The 20,286-nt window shown below is 46.5% G+C and overlaps 2 protein-coding genes across 2 annotated transcripts in view; both read right to left on the bottom strand.

Annotated features, from left to right (window-relative positions):
* The window catches only part of LOC139063708 (uncharacterized), a 499,759-nt gene that overhangs the window by 177,837 nt on the left and 301,636 nt on the right, over positions 1–20,286 (bottom strand). The window lies entirely within an intron of this gene.
* Positions 6,643–20,286, bottom strand: part of npffr1l2 (neuropeptide FF receptor 1 like 2) — a 247,651-nt gene continuing 234,007 nt past the window's right edge. The window contains exons 3-4 of the mRNA XM_070546390.1: positions 9,098–9,197; positions 6,643–7,663 (exon numbers count right to left, since the gene is read on the bottom strand). Coding sequence (XP_070402491.1) covers positions 6,661–7,663; positions 9,098–9,197 — 1,103 coding nt within the window. The 3' untranslated portion in view covers positions 6,643–6,660. The remainder of the gene's footprint in view (positions 7,664–9,097; positions 9,198–20,286) is intronic.

Consider the following 20,286-nt stretch of genomic DNA (forward strand, 5'->3'; position numbering starts at 1 on the left):
CGCTGTGCCAGAACATTGTTTTCCAACTGCCACGGGAAAAAAGAGATTTCACGGAAATTCGACCTTTACCCTCTTGCTATTTAACCTTCCCCTCACCCCCATCCTAACCTTAACCCTCTTGTGCATGCAAAACTTTGTTTCTAGTTGTAACGTCCCTCTCAAACATGGTTAACAGGAAGTTTAGAATGAGAAACTGGGTTAAGGTGAGGATGTGGGTCAGGGGAAGGTTAAATAGCAAGAGGTTAGAGGTAACATTTTGGTGAAATGTGCGTTTTACCGCGGGCGCCGGAAACCAACGCTCTGGCACAGCGCATCGCCTCCCGACGCGTTGGGACTCACAACGCATCTGAAACAAATGCTTGGTCACCCAGCACCATTTTCGAGTGGGTGTGAGAACGTGTTGTCCTGTCATGTCTGCTTCCTATCCCGTCCTTTTTTATCTTTGCATTTTACAGTAAATGGTGTGTGTGTGTGTGTGTGTGTGTGTGTGTGTGTGTGTGTTTGTGTGTGTGTGTGTGTGTGTGTGTGTGTGTGTGTGCAAACAGTTCAACATTCATGGTTTCAAACCATAGACAAACAGCCAAACTAAACACTGCTAGGATTGTTTTATTTTGCAGCTGATCAAAAAGGTTTTTTTCCCATAAAACAGCAAAAACGACAAAAACAAATTCAAAGGTAGTTAAAGAGAGATCTTCTAGAGAGAAATACCAGCAGTAGAGACTCTCTGTGCTGATGCTGGACACAAGTACAAGCAGAAGTGCAAAGTTCACACGTTACACAGGAACACAGAGAAGCATAGAGAAGTACACGTGGGTCAAAGCTTTGCATCGTGAACCACAGACACAGACTTTAACATTTGGCTTTTCCTGAGCTGGCACCAGGTAACAACGACCCAGAGAAGAGAGAAAGGAAACACTTTTTGACATCAGTAATACATTCACATAAATTCAACAGTAAGAATCATATTAAAGCCCACTGTGCTTTGAGCATCTCTTATCCACAATGATGAAAAAAACGTAAATATAAATACAGAAATCTGCAGAATGCAGACGATGACTGTGCATGCCTAATGATATCATTGTAACTTAATGTCTCTGCTCTGCTGTAGAGTATAATGAGGTTTAAACCACATCAAACCTGCAAGAATAATGATGACTTATCAATGCACCATGCCTCTCTGCACGAAGGTTTCATCATGCTAGTTTAGTGTCATCAGCGAAGTGTCGGATCAGTGCGACGGATGGTTGAATATTCAGCAGCAAATGTGTGTTTAAACGGTCTGAGATGCACTTTCATGTATTAACCAGAACTATATCCCTTTTGTTTACACTTGGTGAAGTAAAACGAGTAAGAATATTCCAACCAGTCGGAGCCTTTGGTTCATTTGGGCTTCGATTTAATCTAAAAATGAAACAATAAAGCAATTTTCTGTGAGTCTGAGATAAAGTAGTTGGATTTGTTTAAGAATGTGTGTGTGCGTGGGTGAACGACTGGATGTGTTGTGAAGCGCCTTGGGGGTTGTGGAACCCTAGCAGGTGCTTTACGAAATACAAGCCCTTACCCCCTTTTGGAAATGACCTTCGCTGGCCGACAAGCAGCAACAGGCCCTGTTCACACGGCAGGGTAACCGTGCCCATTTTTGATCCGATCCTTGCCTTTTAACAATCTTATCAGATAATCCCACCATGTGATGTGTTTTACTGCTCTGATCATAAATCCTGGCTTTCAAACATGTTACATTGTCTTGGTCTGAATTTCAGCGGAAAATGCATGTGCTGCACGTTGAATGTGACATGTAGCCAATCAGAAAGCGAGGTGATATGCATTGCACCCTCCTCCCTCACCAGTTTGTTTACTTCAAAGTCCTGTTTGATTAGATGAGATTTTGTGGTTTTGTATTTGTTATGTAGTTTTAGCAGCTTTGCCACACACCACTCACTGCAGGACCAAAGCTGGTATGTCGTGATTTTCCTTTTTCATCACTACATGTGAATGTCATACAACACTTAAAAAATCCTGCCGTATGGACCGGGCTTTAGGTTGTTGATGTCTTTCATCTTTGGAATTATGTCAACACGCACTTGCTCCAGACCCACATTTCCCTAAGCTCCTGCTCAAACTTCCTGATGATCAGTTAATCAGCGTTTCATACTTGCAGCACTTGTCTGCTACTTCGACCACTCATTTCTTCAGAAGCATTTAAGGTGGATTTAGTATTTAAGATGGATTTATCATTTTACACACCAACTTTAGGCTTTGTATCTATTAAATGTTGGTGCAGAGCAACGATTAAAGAGTTCACCAGATGTTTACCTCATTTTCAGACCTGATGAGACACAAAGGATTTATTTTATATCTCACTTTAAAACATTTCTGGAGTGGTGTTTTCATAGTTCTAACCATGTCTGCACATCTTGTAAATCATGTATGTTTTTAGATTGGTAAATCTGATTAAACCCTGGATTTCTGCTTTTTTTCCAAATCAAAATTATTTCAGAGTTTTTTTTCCTTCTTACTGACAGATTTAGTTTTTTCAGTGCATGCTTTCTTTTTACTCTGGTGTCTAATCAGAGCCATCAGTAACACCATGAACATGAGCCTTCACTGACTAACGAGCTTTCTCATACTTTTGTATCACCAAAGATGCAAAGTTTCAGTTTTGCTCCACTGTAAAGTGGAGAGACAAAAATATGAAAATCAAATGTGTTGCTGGTAAATTACTGCAGAGAGCAAAACGAAAGTCAGAAGTTCTGGTAATGTAATTTTTACATTTGATGACAGCTTCCAGCAGAACTACACATAAACGTTAGGCGGCACTTTTTCACATCCTTTTCTCCCACAATCATCATAGAAGAACCTTTCAGCCATAACAGCATCACAGTAAAGTACTTGGAGCGGCTAATAAAAGTAATGCTAACATGCATTTGCATTTTTAGGTGTACTTCAGAACCGCAGGTTCACACAACAAGGTGTGACCAGAGACCACAGCTTGTGACTAGCTGACTTTGGCTATGCTAATGCATCACACAGCCAACAGCTTTACATCACACTGATTGTGTTTTCCACATAAGGTCAACCCAGTGCAGAGCCAGGGCTCATCGAGGAGTTGACCAATGATGTGCGACGAGAGAGAAAGGGAGTGAGAAAGGAAAACAAACAAAACAAAACAAAAAACAACTCAGACACTCGGTTCCTCTGAGATGGAGCCGGCTCTGGTCAGTCACTTCAAAGAGCTGCTTCGACACATCACCTGTCTCTGCTGTCTGGGGCGTGCAGCAGGCTCATAACCTTATGGTTCTTCCTTTCTGCCTCTGTTCAGCGTCCATTTGTGATTCCTGCACTCAAACTGGGGTTGTTGCTTTAAAGAAACAAAGTCGGCCTAAATTTCTATAAACTACAGCTGAATTAACCAAAATGTCCCTATCATTTTGCAACTTTAATCAAATAAAAATATTCATGATCAGAGACAGGATTCACTACATATTTGTGATTACACATAGCATCCTGGGATGTGCGGACATGTCTGCACATCCCAGACATGTTTGTAAACAAACCGTGAAAACAAACATGTTGCAGAGAAGAAATGGATTTGGGTGAAAGAAAGTGTTAAACAACATGTTAAAGGATGGAATATGCAGGAATACGTTAAATAAAGACGTTGGGGGCCGGTATGTGAACAAAATGAGCGTTATAAACGATTTGGAAAGACCCAATGTATCATTTGCATCTGCACAAGAGAAACGTTTGCATTTAGGAGATGTTCTCGTTGTGTTTTTTACATTTAACAATGTAAACAAGTTATCCAAGCAATGCTTTTCACACATTTCCTTTGATTCCCAGCCCCTGCCCTATTTTTATTCCTTGTTCGTGTCATGTCTCTGCCTCTTGTTGTCTGACTGCATGTTTCTTCTATTTCTGGAGCTTCTGTTTCTGTCCTGCATTAATGTCACCACAGGTGTCTCTCTGCTGACTCCTAATCATAACATTCCCATTTCTGTCACACAGAGAGCCCAACAGCTGGCTGAGCCCTGACGGAAACCTTTGTGTTACGGTTTTATCCGGCATCATTGGTGAACCCCTTAATAATGTGACACAGACGCTGACTTCCCACTGTAACTGCAGAAAAAATAAAGGTGTTTGGATGCTTCTGGCGCTTCTCTGTGATTGCAGAACTACATCTGGACTTTATAATGCAACTTTCCCAGAAAACAAGATAATAACCAGATAAAGTAAGTTCAAGCCCTGCAGTTAGGAAACTCACTTTTGGTGTTGAGTTTGAAGCACTCATCAGTCCAACCTGTTGTTTTGAAGCTTATTGGGTGGAACAAACGTCAGCAGCTCATTGGGCTGCTTCTCATGAAGCTGTGATGTTATCTGACTATGCTTTCTGATGACTTGATAGACATTATAGCACATTTATCCAGAATCACTTAGAGGCATTTGAGCTTTAGTCACATTTGTATTTCGAACCACTCAAATATTTGAAAAGATCCAGATTTTTTTAACAATATACACAGATAAAGTAAGACCAAGAGACTTAGTTTAATTCTGTAAGTGACTGATATTTGTGACTTTCTTTTTCCCTATAAGGCACACTTAGGTGACTGTATCATGGCACCATCTAGTGGCTGACAAGCATATAACACCAACAGTTTGTTGCTCTGTTTTTTTAAGGTGGCGACTTCACGTTTCTTGTTTATAAATGTGATTCTGTAGCCGACAAACAGAGCTAAAACACAGTTTTACAAGTATTATTCTCATGTCATGCTGTGTTTTCATACATTTATATTTTAAAGACTTTCTTGTTCGTGAAAAGTTCATAAACTTTGCATCAGCCAAAGTATTCCGTAAATTTGAAGCATGTAAGCGGTAGTCTTTTTTTTCTTTTTTTTTTTTTTACTGTGTCCTGCCTGGCCGTGAAGCAAACAGAATTGATGTCTGAATGCTGGTAACAAGCTTTACAGATTTACTCTCAGGCGGAGCATCAAAGCATCTGCTTTTAATGTCACACATGATACTTAAAACTTTATTTTTATTGTTTTTGAATGCTTTGTAATTCTGACCAGACACGGAGACAGAGGTGAAAGAGAAAGGAAAAGACAAAAGGTGGTGGTGGGAGTGGGGGGGGGGGGGGGGTTGGGGGGGGGTCCACAAAAATAAACAATAATGAACAAGAGTCTGCTTCTAGACCTGCAGAAAAAGACAAAAATGCAAAAGAACAAAAAAATGGGACACAACAACAATACAACAAGATCAAGCTATCACTGCGTCAACTTGATGAAGAAATATATAATCAACATTGTTTAACTGATCAATCACACGATAATAAATCACAGTGCATTTAGTGCCCACCATAGTCTTAAGACATGTGTTGAACGTGCCCAAGCCCATACTTATGTGAGCACCTGTGTGTGTACACGCGCTTGCTTCTGTAAGGTTTATCTATAGGAGCGTCCAACAGAGAGTGTGAGGGACCACAGATCCGCCCCCCAAAGATGCGTAGGAGACGGGGGGAGCTCCAAGTCCCAGAGATCCAGGCGTTGCCCCAGAGCACAGGAACCCCAAGGAGACTGCAACCAGAAAGGCCCCCGCCCCCCTCGAGAGGCACAGAGGATCGCCCCGGGGGGCCACAACCAGCAGCCGGCAGAGTCCCGGGAGATATCCCGCCCGCAGCCTCCCACCCCCTAGCCGGCCGAGCCCGGGACCCAGCGACCCAGGACCCAGGGGCAACCATCCCCGCCGGGGACCCAGCAGAGCCCAGGGACCCAGACCCCACCAGGCAGCCACCGGGATTCATCAGGCAGATGCCTAAAATCTTAACCCCCCAGACCCGGTTGCCACGAACACTCAGGCAGACCAAGGCACAACCCCCCACACCAGGTGTGGCAGGGGGAGGGGGGATCTAAGCGGTAGTCTAACGCTATTGGTTAGTTCTTGTTGACGCTCAGTTTCCTATTCCACGGAGCTCTGCGGGGCAGAGGGCGTGCTTAGCAAAAGCACACCAAAAAAAGATGTATCGCTTGCATTATATCACAGTACATGATAAGATAATCACTTTTACAGATCTCTGAAAAACCATACATCATTTCTGAAAGTAGAAAACTCCAGAAATCTACTTCAATGTAAACGTTGTTTTATGTTGTGGGTTTCAAAGGTTTGGAGTTCTGATCTGAAAAATCAGCAAACATCTGAACACCACTGATAACTGGTTCTGACACGTTTAAAAACAGCCACTAGAAATGCAACAAAGCTCTGCGCACATCTGTAAGAGCAGAAAGTGTTGAATGATGCTCCTTCATAAAGCCAAACAGATGTTTCTAGATCTTACAGCAGACCAAAACCGTTTATTTCACTTGTACAAAATAATGTCCTAAACGTCTCACCTTTAGTATAAATTTGAAATCTTTGGGAAATCGGATGAATCTCTTTTTGCTGAATTCACATAAAAAACTCTTTTTCGTCAAAGTGATGAACTGCTCGTTCAAAAAAGATGCTTTGTTGGGTTTTTGCTTGATTGATTGACAGAAATATGTCATGCTTGTGCTAAAAGATGTGAAAACACCCACAGGCAGGGGATTTGTCCCCCACCACTGTAGCCATTTGGAACCTCCCATAATGAATGATCTCCTCTTCCTGCTATGGCTTTGATCATGTTGTTTCTCAGTTGTCCCATGCCTGATAAACTGAAACAGCCAGTGAGCTAACCTTTTCCGAAGCCTCTCCATCGCTACTTTTCTTATGTATGGCCACCATTTCTAACGCTTGACCTGAGAGGCTCCGCCCCTTGTGAACGACCACACACCCCACCCTCGAGCTCCTGTTCTTATCTGGTGTTTCACTCAGTTTGTTGTCATTATGGACACGATTTCTCAGTCCCAGAACAAAGTTACTATGATTGTCAGTGCCGTCTTGTAGCTCTGTGCATTGACCGGGAGAATTTGCAGGCCTTCCTCTCCTTCCCCACCTTGGCATTCTGCTCCCTAGATGCACGAAGCAGCAAAAGGGTTCTGTTTTGCACACTGCCTGGAAGCCCCTCTTGAAGTTCTTGTTGTAGTAGCCATAGACGATGGGGTTTACACTGGAGTTAGAGAAAGCCAGCCAATGGGCAAAGGGGAAGATGTAGCTGGTCATGAGGTCCAGCTGGTCTCTGTCCAAGCCACCATAGTCCGCCATCATCATGAGAGTCCAGAGTGGCAGCCAGGACAGCATAAACAGCAAAGCCACCACAATAAGCATTTTTATAACTTTGATCTTCTTATGTGACACCACTGGCTGACCTTGCCTTCTGCCTCCCACCTGGACAGTGGTGTGGGCCAACTGTGGTTCTCTGTGTGACACTGCAGAGGAACAGAGTTTGACTCCGACGCTAACATACATCAGTGTAATCACGATGAGAGGAACCAGGTAGATGTGGGCAAACAGAACCGCCGTGTAGACCTTCCTCATCTGAGGGTTAGCAAAGTTTTCGTAGCAGCTGTACAAAGGCAACGTATGGTTGAAATCATCGTTATACACCATGTAATGAAAAGGAACTTCCTCCACAGTCAGTGCTACTGCAGCTGGACACATGATAGCCACCGCTAACACCCAGATGGTCACAATGGCTACCTTGGCAACAAGTAACGTCAGCTTGGGTTGTAGAGGATACACTATACAACGGAACCTGCAGAGAAGGAAAGAAGAGCATTGATACTCACTAGGAGACAAACAAACTGTAAATAGTTAAATATTAATGTTAATGTTAAAAACTAAAAACAATGAATATGTTCAAATTCAGGGGCTGCATCCTTTGAAGGACCAGGCATACTCGGTTGATGAAGATTGTCTAAAATACTCCAAAAGATGTGGATGGGCATTTTCTAGACCAACCTTAATGTTTTAACACATCACAGTGATGTTCACAATGACAGAGAAAAGCTAGCTAATAAAGTACACTGTTAGTTACTCATTAACATATTAAAGTTGTCCATCCATCCATTCATTCTTATTCACTTATCCAGTGTTGGGTGGCGGGGGCAACAGCCTAAGTCAAGAGGCCCAGACTTCCCTCTCCCCAGAGGTTTCCTGGCCAGAGAGACATAGTCCCTCCAGCGTGTCCTGGGTCTTCCTTTAGGCCTCCTCCCAGTTGGACGTGTCAGGAAAACCTCACTAGGCAGGCGTCCAGGAGGCATCCTGACCAGATGCCCCGAGCCACCTCAACTGGCTCCTCTCGGTGTGGAGGAGAAGCAGGTCTACTTTGAGCCCTTCCCATATGACCGAGCTTCTCACCCTATCCTAAGGGAGAGCTCACACACTCTGCAGAGAAATCTCATTTCGGCCGCTTGTATCCGCGACCTTGTAGGAATGTAAAGCGACCGGTGAATGGACAGCTTCGCCTTCTGGCTCAGTTCTCTTTTGACCACAACATTTCTGTGCAACTCCTGCATCACTGCAGGCACGGCACCAATCCGCCTATCGACCTCTGCCCCATCTTAACCTCACTCATAAACAAGATCCCGATATACTTAAACTCCTCCACTTGAGGCAGGAACTCGTCCCTGACCTGGAGAAGGTATTCTACCCTTTTCCGACTCAAGACCATGGTCTCGGATTTAGAGGAGCTGATTATCATCCCAGCTGCTTCACACTCAGCTGCAAACCGCTCCAGTGAGAGCCGGAGATCACGTTCTGATGAAGCCAACAGGACCACATCATCTGCAAAAAGCAGAGACCTGGTCATCAGGCCACCAAAACGGATGCCCTCCACACCTTTACTGCGCCTGGAAATCCTGTCCATAAAGGTTATGAACAGAATCAATGACAAAGTGCAGCCTTGGCGGAGTCAAGTTGTTATTGAAGTTGTTACAAATATCACTCCAATTTCTTACGTTCAAATCTGAATACTTTTGACAGTTTTTATAGATTGGGAGAATGCTGCAAGTGTTGAGCTGCATGCAGCAAATAAAATACATCAAAAACCAAGAACAAGAGTAACAGGAAACTTCAGCAACTCCACGTTTAAATGCTTCCTAACCTTCAACAGTATCAACATTATGCATTGATGATTAGTAATTATATTTACTACGGTCTGCAAGGTCTCTGAGTACCTCACACTAACCTTTCAATAGCGATGGCCACCAGGGTGAAGACTGAAGCTGATACAGACACACCTTGGACAAATCCACTCATCTTACACACGATGTTGGAGAACGGCCATCCTGTAGAAACACAACAATCACAGTCTTAGCAACACACTCAAAGCTAGTAGCAACATAACATTTCTTACTCTTTTTGAAGACTGTGTCCAAATAACAGGGGCAGCAGACCAAACCAATTCCAAGACACTTTCACCAGCTTTTGCGTGAGTTCCCAAGGCCTTTTCAAGTCAGTGTTGTGATATAATTTCCTCCAATGTCTAGACAGCCCAAGGGTCTCCTTCCTGCTTTCTGTGGATGAAACACCTTCCTCAGGAAGCATTCAGGAAACATTCTGCCAAATGTCTGAACCACCTCACCTGGTACATGAGCCCAGCCACCTGGAAGCAAACAGCCTGCATTCATGATCTTGTTCTGTCAGTTGTTATCCAAATATTATGGCCACAGAAGGCGTTTAGAATCTGGAAGAGCACCTCACAAGGTGGCACCTTGTTGCAGTAGGAATATATGAAAGAACAGAGCAGACTGGGCTTCTTGAGAAAGCTGAGATCATTCAGTGTTTGTAGAAAAATGTTCCATAACAGACTATAGACCTGCAGTCATCTGTTGGGGTAGCAGCATCAGTTGATTGTAAAAAAGAGTGGATTTTTTCTGGTGCCTTTAAAGCTGTTTAGACCAAGGAGGAGGCCCATGAGACAAAGATGGACAACCCTGAACACTGTGCGCAAGCACACACACACACACACACACACACACACACACACACACACACACACACACACACACACACACACACACACACACACACACACACACACACACACACACACACACATGTGCACTCTTATCATTGTAAAGACTGTAAATCATCTTTTCTTTTCAACGTAAACTTCACTATACAAACAGAACACTCCAAACCTACCCTGAATTCTGCCTGCATACACTCCCCCAGTAGCTCTAGGGCTCAGACACAAAGGCAGAAACAACTAGAGCAGATAAGTGTTTTCTCTCTGACCGTGCACATAAGTCACAGCACAGATATTTTTGTGAACATCTTGTTTATTTACATCAAGCTACAATCCTTTCTGTTGTGATTTCTCTAAAAAAGATGGAGGTATAGCTGTTTACATTTTTTAATTACTCATTTCTTTACTTGTTCATTTTAAAACAGTTTTCATGTTTTTTTCATGATTTTCTAAGGATGTGTGCTACAACAACAATCAGCTGTTACAGATCTCCTTCAGCCTGCAGCAAAGATCTCACCAAACAATCACCCAACATCACGAAGCTGAATTAAAATGTGTTTAACTGGGTAATCTGAACCTGATTAGCCCCACTTGGACATTTCTGCTTGACCTCATTTTGACAGATGCTCCACACAAGTATACTGGTGCTGACGTATTTGCAAAGGAGATGGCAAGCACTTGAGACACACCCTGTCTTCTGGGTCGGTAACAAGATGGCGCCTGTGCTTGGTTTAACGGTGGTCACCAGTGTTGGGCAAGTTACTTCAAAACTGTAATGCATTATTTATTACTTGTTACCCTCATTTTTAAGCAGTGGCGGCTGGCCAGTAGAGGGCGAAAGGGCGCCGCCCTCCCAGTTTTCCCCAGTGTTTTTAATTTTTATTTAAAAAAATAAATAAATAAAATTAACAATAATCACATATTCTAAGTTAATTGTGTGATTTGTAACAAAACAAATCATATATATATATCTATCTATATTGGTGAGAAGCTCTCTGCCGAGCGGTGGAGGTGACAGAAAGGCTGTGGGCTGTGTTTCAATCGCCCAAACAGCACGGAAGCAGCCGGCCAATTGCTGACAAGAAAATCAAACAGTAGGAATGGGAATGTATCCAATCAGCGTCGACGTTGATTCAGAAGCATGATGGGCGATAGAGCTACCGCCCAAGGCTTTCGTCGGTGTTCGGTAGAACTTGGCAGAGTCTCGACTACTCCAGCACGTACACCAGGAAGGCTTGGCTAGCTGGATGCAATCACGCTAATGCGTTATTTTGCTTTCCATGTTTGTTATTCAAAACGACTGGGATAGATGAGGCATGGATTGAGTCAGGAGTTACGGACATGAAACATTTTTCTGAGAAGGTGAAGAAACACGAGTTATACCGGGCACACATGGACAACACGGTGAAGCTAGCTATGCTAGGCAGAGCTAACATTGCCATGCAGCTAGAGACAAGGGACACAGGCTTGCAGTGAAGAAACACAATGAAGAAGTGGATCAGAACCGGCACATTTTGTCCAAGAGAGAGATGTCAACACAGTGTATGAGCACAAGGATGACCTCCTCAGATTTTTCCAGATGATCAGAGACTCGGATGACTTTGATCCATTCACTGAGAGAGAGGCAGGAGGCTTTGTGAGAATGCTGGAGGAAGAAGATTTCGGCTTTCTGCTGGCATTGTGTCACAAGATCATGCCACATGTGGACATGCTGTTCAACCAGCTGCAGAAGAGGAACATTGACTCTGTCCACATCACAGGGGTCATCCAGAGCTTCACCAACAGCATGCAAAAGATCAGGTACACACTTGTTTATTTAATATTATTGTGATGAAATTCTCCAGTATGTTAGTTTCACAAACAGTAATGTGGATGTGGACCATTTATGGTCATGTTATTTTATGTGCAATTTAATGCAGTATTTTTCAACCTTGGCCCGCAAGGCAGTGTGCCAATAGTCAGACATACGTGGATTAATCCCTTTGTCCAATAATGTAAGACAGGAAATAAAAGAGCTGTGCTTAATTCAGGAAATAGTGAAGTTGTGCACAAAGCTCAGAAAGCACAAGTTTGTTAAAAAATAAAATAAATAGCACAGCCCCACCAAAAATATTTTTAACCAGCCGCCACTGTTTTTAAGTAATTCATTACAATATAATATTACTGATTTTAAAATGTAAGGCATTACACTACTTTTGCATTACTTTAAGTTACTTTCACCAAAACAACTTCAATATGAATCTGGTAATCTGACGCTCAGTGAGCTCATGACATATATGTGGAAAGTGATGTGGTGTCTGAGCTAGGATTGCTGTTAAAAACAGTCAGATATAATAACAGTGATTTAAAATGATTGTTTATTAAATAAAAGCAACAACAATCTTTACTCTCAGCAGGCTGCCATCTTATATTAACTGAGCAGGGAGTGAGGTGGTGGGGGCTCCAAGCCTATATTTGCCTTGGTCCCCAAATGCCTTGATACGGCCCTGGATGTGGCACTGACTTCTGGGGTGATCTGATTCTATCACATGTATAAATATTAAATGCTTATATATTATTGCTTTTCACTGGTAAAGCTGTGTATTGGGGATAAATCTACCTCTTTTTTTCTTTTCAAGCACTTTGTTTTGTTTTCTTGATTTTAATTGAATAATTTCCAGTCTTTTCTCTCTCTAACCTTCCTGCATGCTGCATGTTTTCTCCGTCTTCCAGAAAAAACTGTTTCCTAGATTCCCTACTTTCTAACGATCAGCTAAAGGGATCTTCACATGCGCGGCGCTCCAGCAGTAATGAGTTGAAATCACCGGGGCACAGATTATGAACTCAGCTGAGGCAAAGCACGTCAGAAAAGCACAAAATACCAGAGAATATGCGCTGATATGAACGATCGCAAGTGAATTATTTTGTTTTAGTGGAGCGATTTTGTGAATGTTACAGCGGCCGTGTGCAGGATGCAGCTGGAGTATTTGAGCCGTTACCGCTGCTTCCTCTCTGCCCGCAAAGCTGAGTCCATAAATGACGTAATATATGCAGATACTGGATCTTTCTTCGGGTTTCCCGCAATTTGAATTTTTAAGGAACACATCTTGATTCTGGGCTTAAAAATGCATTGTAACTACCGCGTTACTGACAATTGTACCGAGTAAATATTACCATTTTCTTTCCCTGTAATGCCTTACATTACCACGTTACAGCAAAAAGCAATGCATTACAGTAATTAATTACTTTTGTACCGCATTACTCTCAACACTGGTGGTCACCGGCCACTTTTCAAACTTTTCTCTACTAACTTTCTCCTTTCCTCCTTGCATCTGTCTGCAGTCCTCTTCTGTAGTGTCCCAGCTACCATCTTCTATGATCGCCAGACTCTTTTGTCCTTCCGTTCATCTGCAATCACCCAAGGTGCACCAAAGATTTACCTCCCTGTTTGTTTACATGAGCGGCGCGCTGGCCCAGAGCCAAATGCCGATTCCTAACTGAACACATCCAGTGATGTTTATCCGATCCCGGGAAAACATTGAACAGAAGGGGATCAGGAATCCAGGTGAGAATAAGACTTTTCTTAACTCGTGGTTTATCTAGTAAACATTGGTGTGATCTTTTAGCTTCTTGTCCTTTGTTTGGCGACCAGAGCGCCACTCCTACATTCCCGCCAGGCTGCCAAGTGGCACGGTTTCTCAGTCCAACAATGGGCCAGTCCCATCTGTACCGGGTCGGCCCGGGCCGGGTAGCGTAGGTTGTTTACATATCTGGGTAGCCTGGTATTTTTCCGGGCCAACCAAGGCTCATTCTCAGCCCTCTTCTCGAGGCGGTCTGCTTCAGGCCGACCAGGGCCAACAAACCCACTGCTGACAGCAAATTCACACCTTCCATTAGAGCAAGCCACTGATTGGTGGGTAGAATCAGCCCAAATGCGCTTAAGGCAAGGATGTGTGGAATCAACCGGGCCAGGCTGGGGCCGACTGGGGCTACCCGGCCCGGGCCGACCCGGTACAGATGGGAATGGCCCACAAGTTTCCTAAGGTCTGCTTATCCTCATTCTTTAGTGGTTTCTCCTCCTATTCCTTCCATGAGTGTTTTTTGTAAACACCGTGGATCTAATCCTGCTAATTTACATCCATTAACTCCAGCTGTTTCTGATTCTTCCACCTCACTCAGCATGGCTCTATTAAATACTCATTCCATTAACGACAAGTCCTTCCTGCTTAGTGATCTAATTCTCTCTAAGAACCTGGATTTTCTGTTTCTGACTGACATGTGGCAGCAAACACCTGATTATTCTGATCTGACTGAACTGCCCGAGTGTTTTTTCTTTTATTAGCCAGCCCCGGGGTTCTGGTCATGGTGGAGGCCTAGCTGTTGCCTTTAGAGACCATCTTCCACGTAGCTCTACAACCGCTGGTCGCTTTGCTTCCTTTGAACTGCAGCTGATTAAAGTCAGGCATAAGAACCCGTTCCAGACCCAGGGTCCAGACCAGGAAGCAGAGTCGTAGTTTAACCCACCCCTCTGCAGCTTCTGTACTGTTACCCACCCACTACCCCATAGAGCAGACCTGGGCATTTTACGGCCCGCGGGCCACATCCGGCCCTTTGGTTGACTTTGACCGGCCCGCGTAAGGTTAATTGGAAATTACAAAATAAATATATTTTCTCATTTTACCTCATGCATGGGCTAAGGCTGCATTGCTTTTATTTTGAAGTTGTTTTTTACGTGCACAATGACGCAATACGTATAGCAACAAGTGCCCGCGGTTGACATGGTGATTGTAGCCTGAGAAATGTCCGCTCATGCAAAAAAAAAAAAAAAAAAAAAGATGCCGAATGCAGGATTTTCAACAAAAATTGGACTGCTAAGTATTTTTTTTACTGAAGTCAGAGGTAAAGCCGTGTGTTTGGTTTGCGGGGAGGAGATTGCCGTGTTTAAGGACTACAATTTGAGTCGGCATTACGACAAGAAACACTCGGAAAAATACAAGAACTTGTCTGATGCTGAGAGCTGAGAGGGCACGGACATCCGAAGCTTTGCTTGCAAAGTTGCAAAAGCAGCAAGGCTGTTTTACTAAGCTTCACACATCCAGGGATGCAGCAGCCAGGACCAGCTTTGTGATATCCCACAAAATAGCTAAAAACAGCAAGCCGTTTTCGGAGGGAGAGTTTGTCAAAGAGTGCATGGTGGACTCTGCCGCACTAATATGCCCTGAAAAAAAAAGGCGCATTTGAGCAAATCCCGCTGTCCTGGCGAACCGTGACCAGGAGGATCGAGGACATTGCGGGGAACCTGGAGCTTCAGCTGCAACGTGAAGTGGCAAGTTTTGACTTTTTCTCATTAGACGGGAGCTGTGATGTCCGCGACACAGCCCAGCTGCTCGTATTTGTCCGGGGATAACGGACTTCAAGCTCACAGAGGAGCGGGCAGCAATGCGGTGGATGAAAGGGACAACGACAGGGAGTGATGTTTCTACAGAGGTAAATGCGTGCACGGACACTCTGGGATTGAAATGGGAGAGACTGTCAGGTGTCACAACAGACGGTTGTCCAAATCTTAAGCCGGGCGTACACTGTGCGACTTTTTCACTTTTTTGAGCCGATTTTCCAGTCGTGCGAGAAGCCACGACATCGGGGCGAGTTTTGCGCCGAGCGGTCGTGTAGTGTACAGGGGGTTACGAGAGGCGATTAACACCACGTGACCAGCTGCCGATCAGCAGTCGTGAGGTCGCACTCTGGTGTGTTTAATATTTCGCTCGTCCCTCGTGAGGGTATCGCACTGTTGAAGCGGCGCTGCGAGCAGCTGCGACCCAAAAGGTATCAGAACCGCTCACGGCGCATGCGCTCGCAATCCTGCATCAACGCCGGTCGCTCGCTATTTCCCTGATAACACACGCTGTTCGTTTTTGTTTCTACACGTTTTTTTTACTCACAAAGATTGTCAAGAAAGCGTGTTTGTCGTGTTCATGTCAAATTAAACTGATCACAAAACACAGATTTACTTTCTTTATTTCGTTTTCCTCATCCAACCCCTATAAATCTCTGTGTGTCCTCCTGCAGCACTCCCGAAGGACAACAGGCAAGACAAGACAAAAAACTCTGACGTGTTGAGTAAAAACTGCTATTTTTAGCACATTTTTAGGGCCGACGTGTTGCTACCAGACGTACAGTGTGAGCAGTCAGGTCGCATGCGAGAACTGGGTCGTACAGTGTGAGCACATGACTCGTGAGATCTGCTCTGCGAGGAAGTCGTACAGTTTGAGCTGAAGCTGAGTGCTGCGAGTGAAAAAGTCGCACAGTGTACGCCCGGCTTTACATGGAAAAATGTCGGACTTTTGAAACGCATGCAAGATAAAGTGACAGAAATCGATGCAGATCAAAAATAAGTGTTTTTGCATTGAATTATACACCAACATGTGTTGTGCAAGTCAGTGCTAAAAATCAACCATGTTACTGATGTTGTTACTAAAATAATAAACTTCATCAGGGCGCGGGCGATGGATCACAGACAGTTTGTGGCTCTTTTGGAGGACTCCACACAACTGTCAGCTGGCTCAGCCTGGGGAAAGTGCTGAAGAGGGTTTGGGACTTGAAAGCAGAGATTCAGGATCTCTGCTGGATTTCTACTCTTCTCTTAAGGAGGACTTTCCAAACCTGAGGAGACATGCTCAGAAGATGTTGGTTCTCTTCGGCTCTACCTACATTTGTGAACAAACATTTTCAATGATGAAGTTTACAAAATCCAGGTATAGATCCTCTCTCACTGATGATCATTTGTCAGCTGTGCTTCGCATCTCCACCTCAGACATTCAACCTGACTTTGATGCACTCGTTAAAGCCCAGCAGAGACTAGATTTCTCTCACTGAATAAGAAAAAAATCACTTAAAAACAAAAAATAAGGTGTTTGGACCACAAATGTAGGCAACTAGCAGTGAACTGGGACACTTTTTTTAAACCTCTTTCTCAAGATCACAGTTCAGTGATTTTATTTTACAGACAATACTGTGTGTCTGTAGAATGCTAAGAACCTCTTTCCAACAATATTTGAAACTCAGAATGTGTTTTGGAGTGAATGTGACTGAAACTGTTAACTAATATAAGTCACAAATGTTTAACAAAAACCAAATGTGCACACTTTGTTTACCATTGCCTTGGGAAATTTGAATAAATCACATTTTTGTAAGACAACCTCACTTTTTCCTTTTTGCTCATTTATAACATATAGTCTACTCTTACCAGCTTGAAGAAACAATGGTATTTACTGCTTTTTATAAAGAAATACCATTAATATTATGCATAATTGACTTCAGCCTTTTGGCCTGGCCCTCCACAATATTTTCTATTTCTCATGTGGCCCCATGGAAAAAATAATTGCCCACCCCTGCCATAGAGACAGTGTCCTGCCCACGGCTAAAATCACACAGATTAAATATCAGGCTTAAAAAAGCAAATCATGGAAATCTCATTAACATTAGAACAAATTCAAATGAGCAGAAAACTAGAAAAATTAAATGTGGGTGTCACGACGTGCGCGGAGTGGAGCGGAGGAAAGGCGTGGATCCAGACCGGGGAGGAGACAGGCAGGCAGGTAGGTAGGATATCTTAACATGGGTTTATTAAGCACGCTGACACTGGAACAATGACACCACAAGGAACACAGAACAGCAGGGGTTTAAATACATGAGGAACAGGAGCTATGGTGATTGGGAAACAAGAGGCAGGTGGGAGCAATTAACGGAGACACAGACTACAACCTAGGAGAAGACAGGACAGGGTGTGACAGTACCCCCCCCCTCAAAGGGCGGATCCCAGACGCCCACAGGAACCAGGAGCAGGGCGGGGGGAGGGGTACCCGGAGGGAGGGCCCAGAGGACGATGGAGAGGCGGCAGGGAACGGCAGAGTCCGGGTGCCGGCGCCTGAGGCAGATGAGGCGACGGGCCCTTGGAGGCCGGCGCCTGCGGCAGAAGAGGAGGCGACGGGCCCTTGGAGGCCGGCGCCTGCGGCAGAAGAGGAGGCGACGGGCCCTTGGAGGCCGGCGCCTGCGGCAGAAGAGGAGGCGACGGGCCTCTGGAGGCCGGCGCCTGCGGCAGAGGAGGAGCTCTGCAGGCTGGGCCGGCGTTGCCCTCAAAACCACCATCGGAACTGGAAACCGTGGAGATGCCAGGCTGGACGGAGCATCGGCCTCTTGAGTGCAAAGAGCATCCCCAGACGAGACGGTGACGTCATCGGACGAGCCGACTTCAGAGGACGAGGCGACCGCGACGTCTTCAGACGAGCCGACTTCAGAGGACGAGGCGACGGCGACGTCATCGGACGAGCCGACTTCAGAGGACGAGGCGATGGCGACGTCATCAGACGAGCCGACTTCAGAGGACGAGGCGACGGCGACGTCATCAGACGAGCCGACTTCAGAGGACGAGGCGACGGCGACGTCATCAGACGAGCCGACTTCAGAGGACGAGGCGACGGCGACGTCATCAGACGAGCCGACTTCAGAGGACGAGGCGACGGCGACGTCATCAGACGAGCCGACTTCAGAGGACGAGGCGACGGCGACGTCATCAGACGAGCCGACTTCAGAGGACGAGGCGACGGCGACGTCATCAGACGAGCCGACTTCAGAGGACGAGCCGACTTCAGAGGATGAGGCGACTTCAGAGGACGAGGCGACGGCGACGTCATCAGAAGAGGAGGCGACGTCATCGGACGGGACGTCATCAGAAGAGGAGGCGACGTCATCGGACGGGACGTCATCAGAAGAGGAGGCGACGTCATCGGACGGGACGTCATCAGAAGAGGAGGCGACGTCATCGGACGGGACGTCATCAGAAGAGGAGGCGACGTCATCGGACGGGACGTCATCAGGGGCGACGTCATCGGACACGTCGTCATCAGGGGCGACGTCATCGGACACGTCGTCATCAGGGGCGACGACTTCGGACACGTCGTCATCAGGGGCGACGACTTCGGACACGTCGTCATCAGGGGCGACGACTTCGGACACGTCGTCATCAGGGGCGACGACTTCGGACACGTCGTCATCAGGGGCGTCGACTTCAGAACAGGAAGGGGCGTCGACTTCAGAACAGGAAGGGGCGTCGACCACCATCGACTTCGGGTCCAGGGGCGTCGACTTCTGGTCCTTCGATTTTCGGACCGTCGACCTCTGGACCGCTGGCCTCTGGACCGGAACCGGAACCGTCTGCTTCTGGCCCGGAGGAGTCGGCTTCTGGTCCCTCGACTTCTGGACCGCCGAGTTTTGGACCGGATCCGGCTCCATCTGCTTCCGGGTCGGTACCCTCCGTCTCTCGGCCCGCTCCGTCGGCTTATGGGCCGGTGCCGTCTGCTTCTGGGCCGGTGGCAGAGCCGCTGCTAGGAGGGCTTGGAGCGTTGAGGAGAGGTGGGAGGTCAGCTCGTCCAGCTGTAGCTCCCTGAGGCTGAGCGTCCAACGGAGCTGGGCCAGCTCAGCCCGCTGACCGGCGAGCTCCGCTGGGGGAACCCCGCGCTCGCTCCTTTGGCCCTGGGACGAGGAGGATAGGGCGTCCAGGTGAGACTCCTTGCGGCTGAGGAGCTCGCGGAACCGGCCGAGCTCCGCCCGTTGCTCCATCAGCCGGGCCGCGATTGCTGCTCCTTCCTCTGCAACCGACGGGGGCTCCAGTTCGGCAGGAGACGGGACTGGTGGTCTGGCCGGGGGCGTGTCCGAACTGCAGCGCCGGGCACGGCCAGCGGCGGGCTCGAAGCTCCGTCCAGAAGCGCTGGGCTGTGGTGACTTCCGGCGTCTCTCCCCACGCCGTGGACCGACTCCGGGGGAACAGATCACCAGCCTCGTGCCCTCATAGCTGGAGCGATCTGGCAGCGGCTCCCGGTCCAAACATGCCTCCGGTTCCGGGAGGACAGGGAGGAACGCTGCGGCCGAAGGTCGGCGACGCCAGCGGCGGCGAGGCGGAGCTGGGGCAGAAGGAGATGGAGAAGCTGGCCGGTGGTCGGACGTGAGCCACTGGAGCAGGTTCTCCCAGGGCAGAATCTCCCGGCTGGATCCATCAATGGGTTCAGGTGGTGTCATTCTGTCACGACGTGCGCGGAGTGGAGCGGAGGAAAGGCGTGGATCCAGACCGGGGAGGAGACAGGCAGGCAGGTAGGTAGGATATCTTAACATGGGTTTATTAAGCACGCTGACACTGGAACAATGACACCACAAGGAACACAGAACAGCAGGGGTTTAAATACATGAGGAACAGGAGCTATGGTGATTGGGAAACAAGAGGCAGGTGGGAGCAATTAACGGAGACACAGACTACAACCTAGGAGAAGACAGGACAGGGTGTGACAGTACCCCCCCCTCAAAGGGCGGATCCCAGACGCCCACAGGAACCAGGAGCAGGGCGGGGGGAGGGGTACCCGGAGGGAGGGCCCAGAGGA

Source organism: Nothobranchius furzeri, chromosome 17, assembly GCF_043380555.1.
Source record: "Nothobranchius furzeri strain GRZ-AD chromosome 17, NfurGRZ-RIMD1, whole genome shotgun sequence".
Taxonomy (NCBI): domain Eukaryota; kingdom Metazoa; phylum Chordata; class Actinopteri; order Cyprinodontiformes; family Nothobranchiidae; genus Nothobranchius; species Nothobranchius furzeri.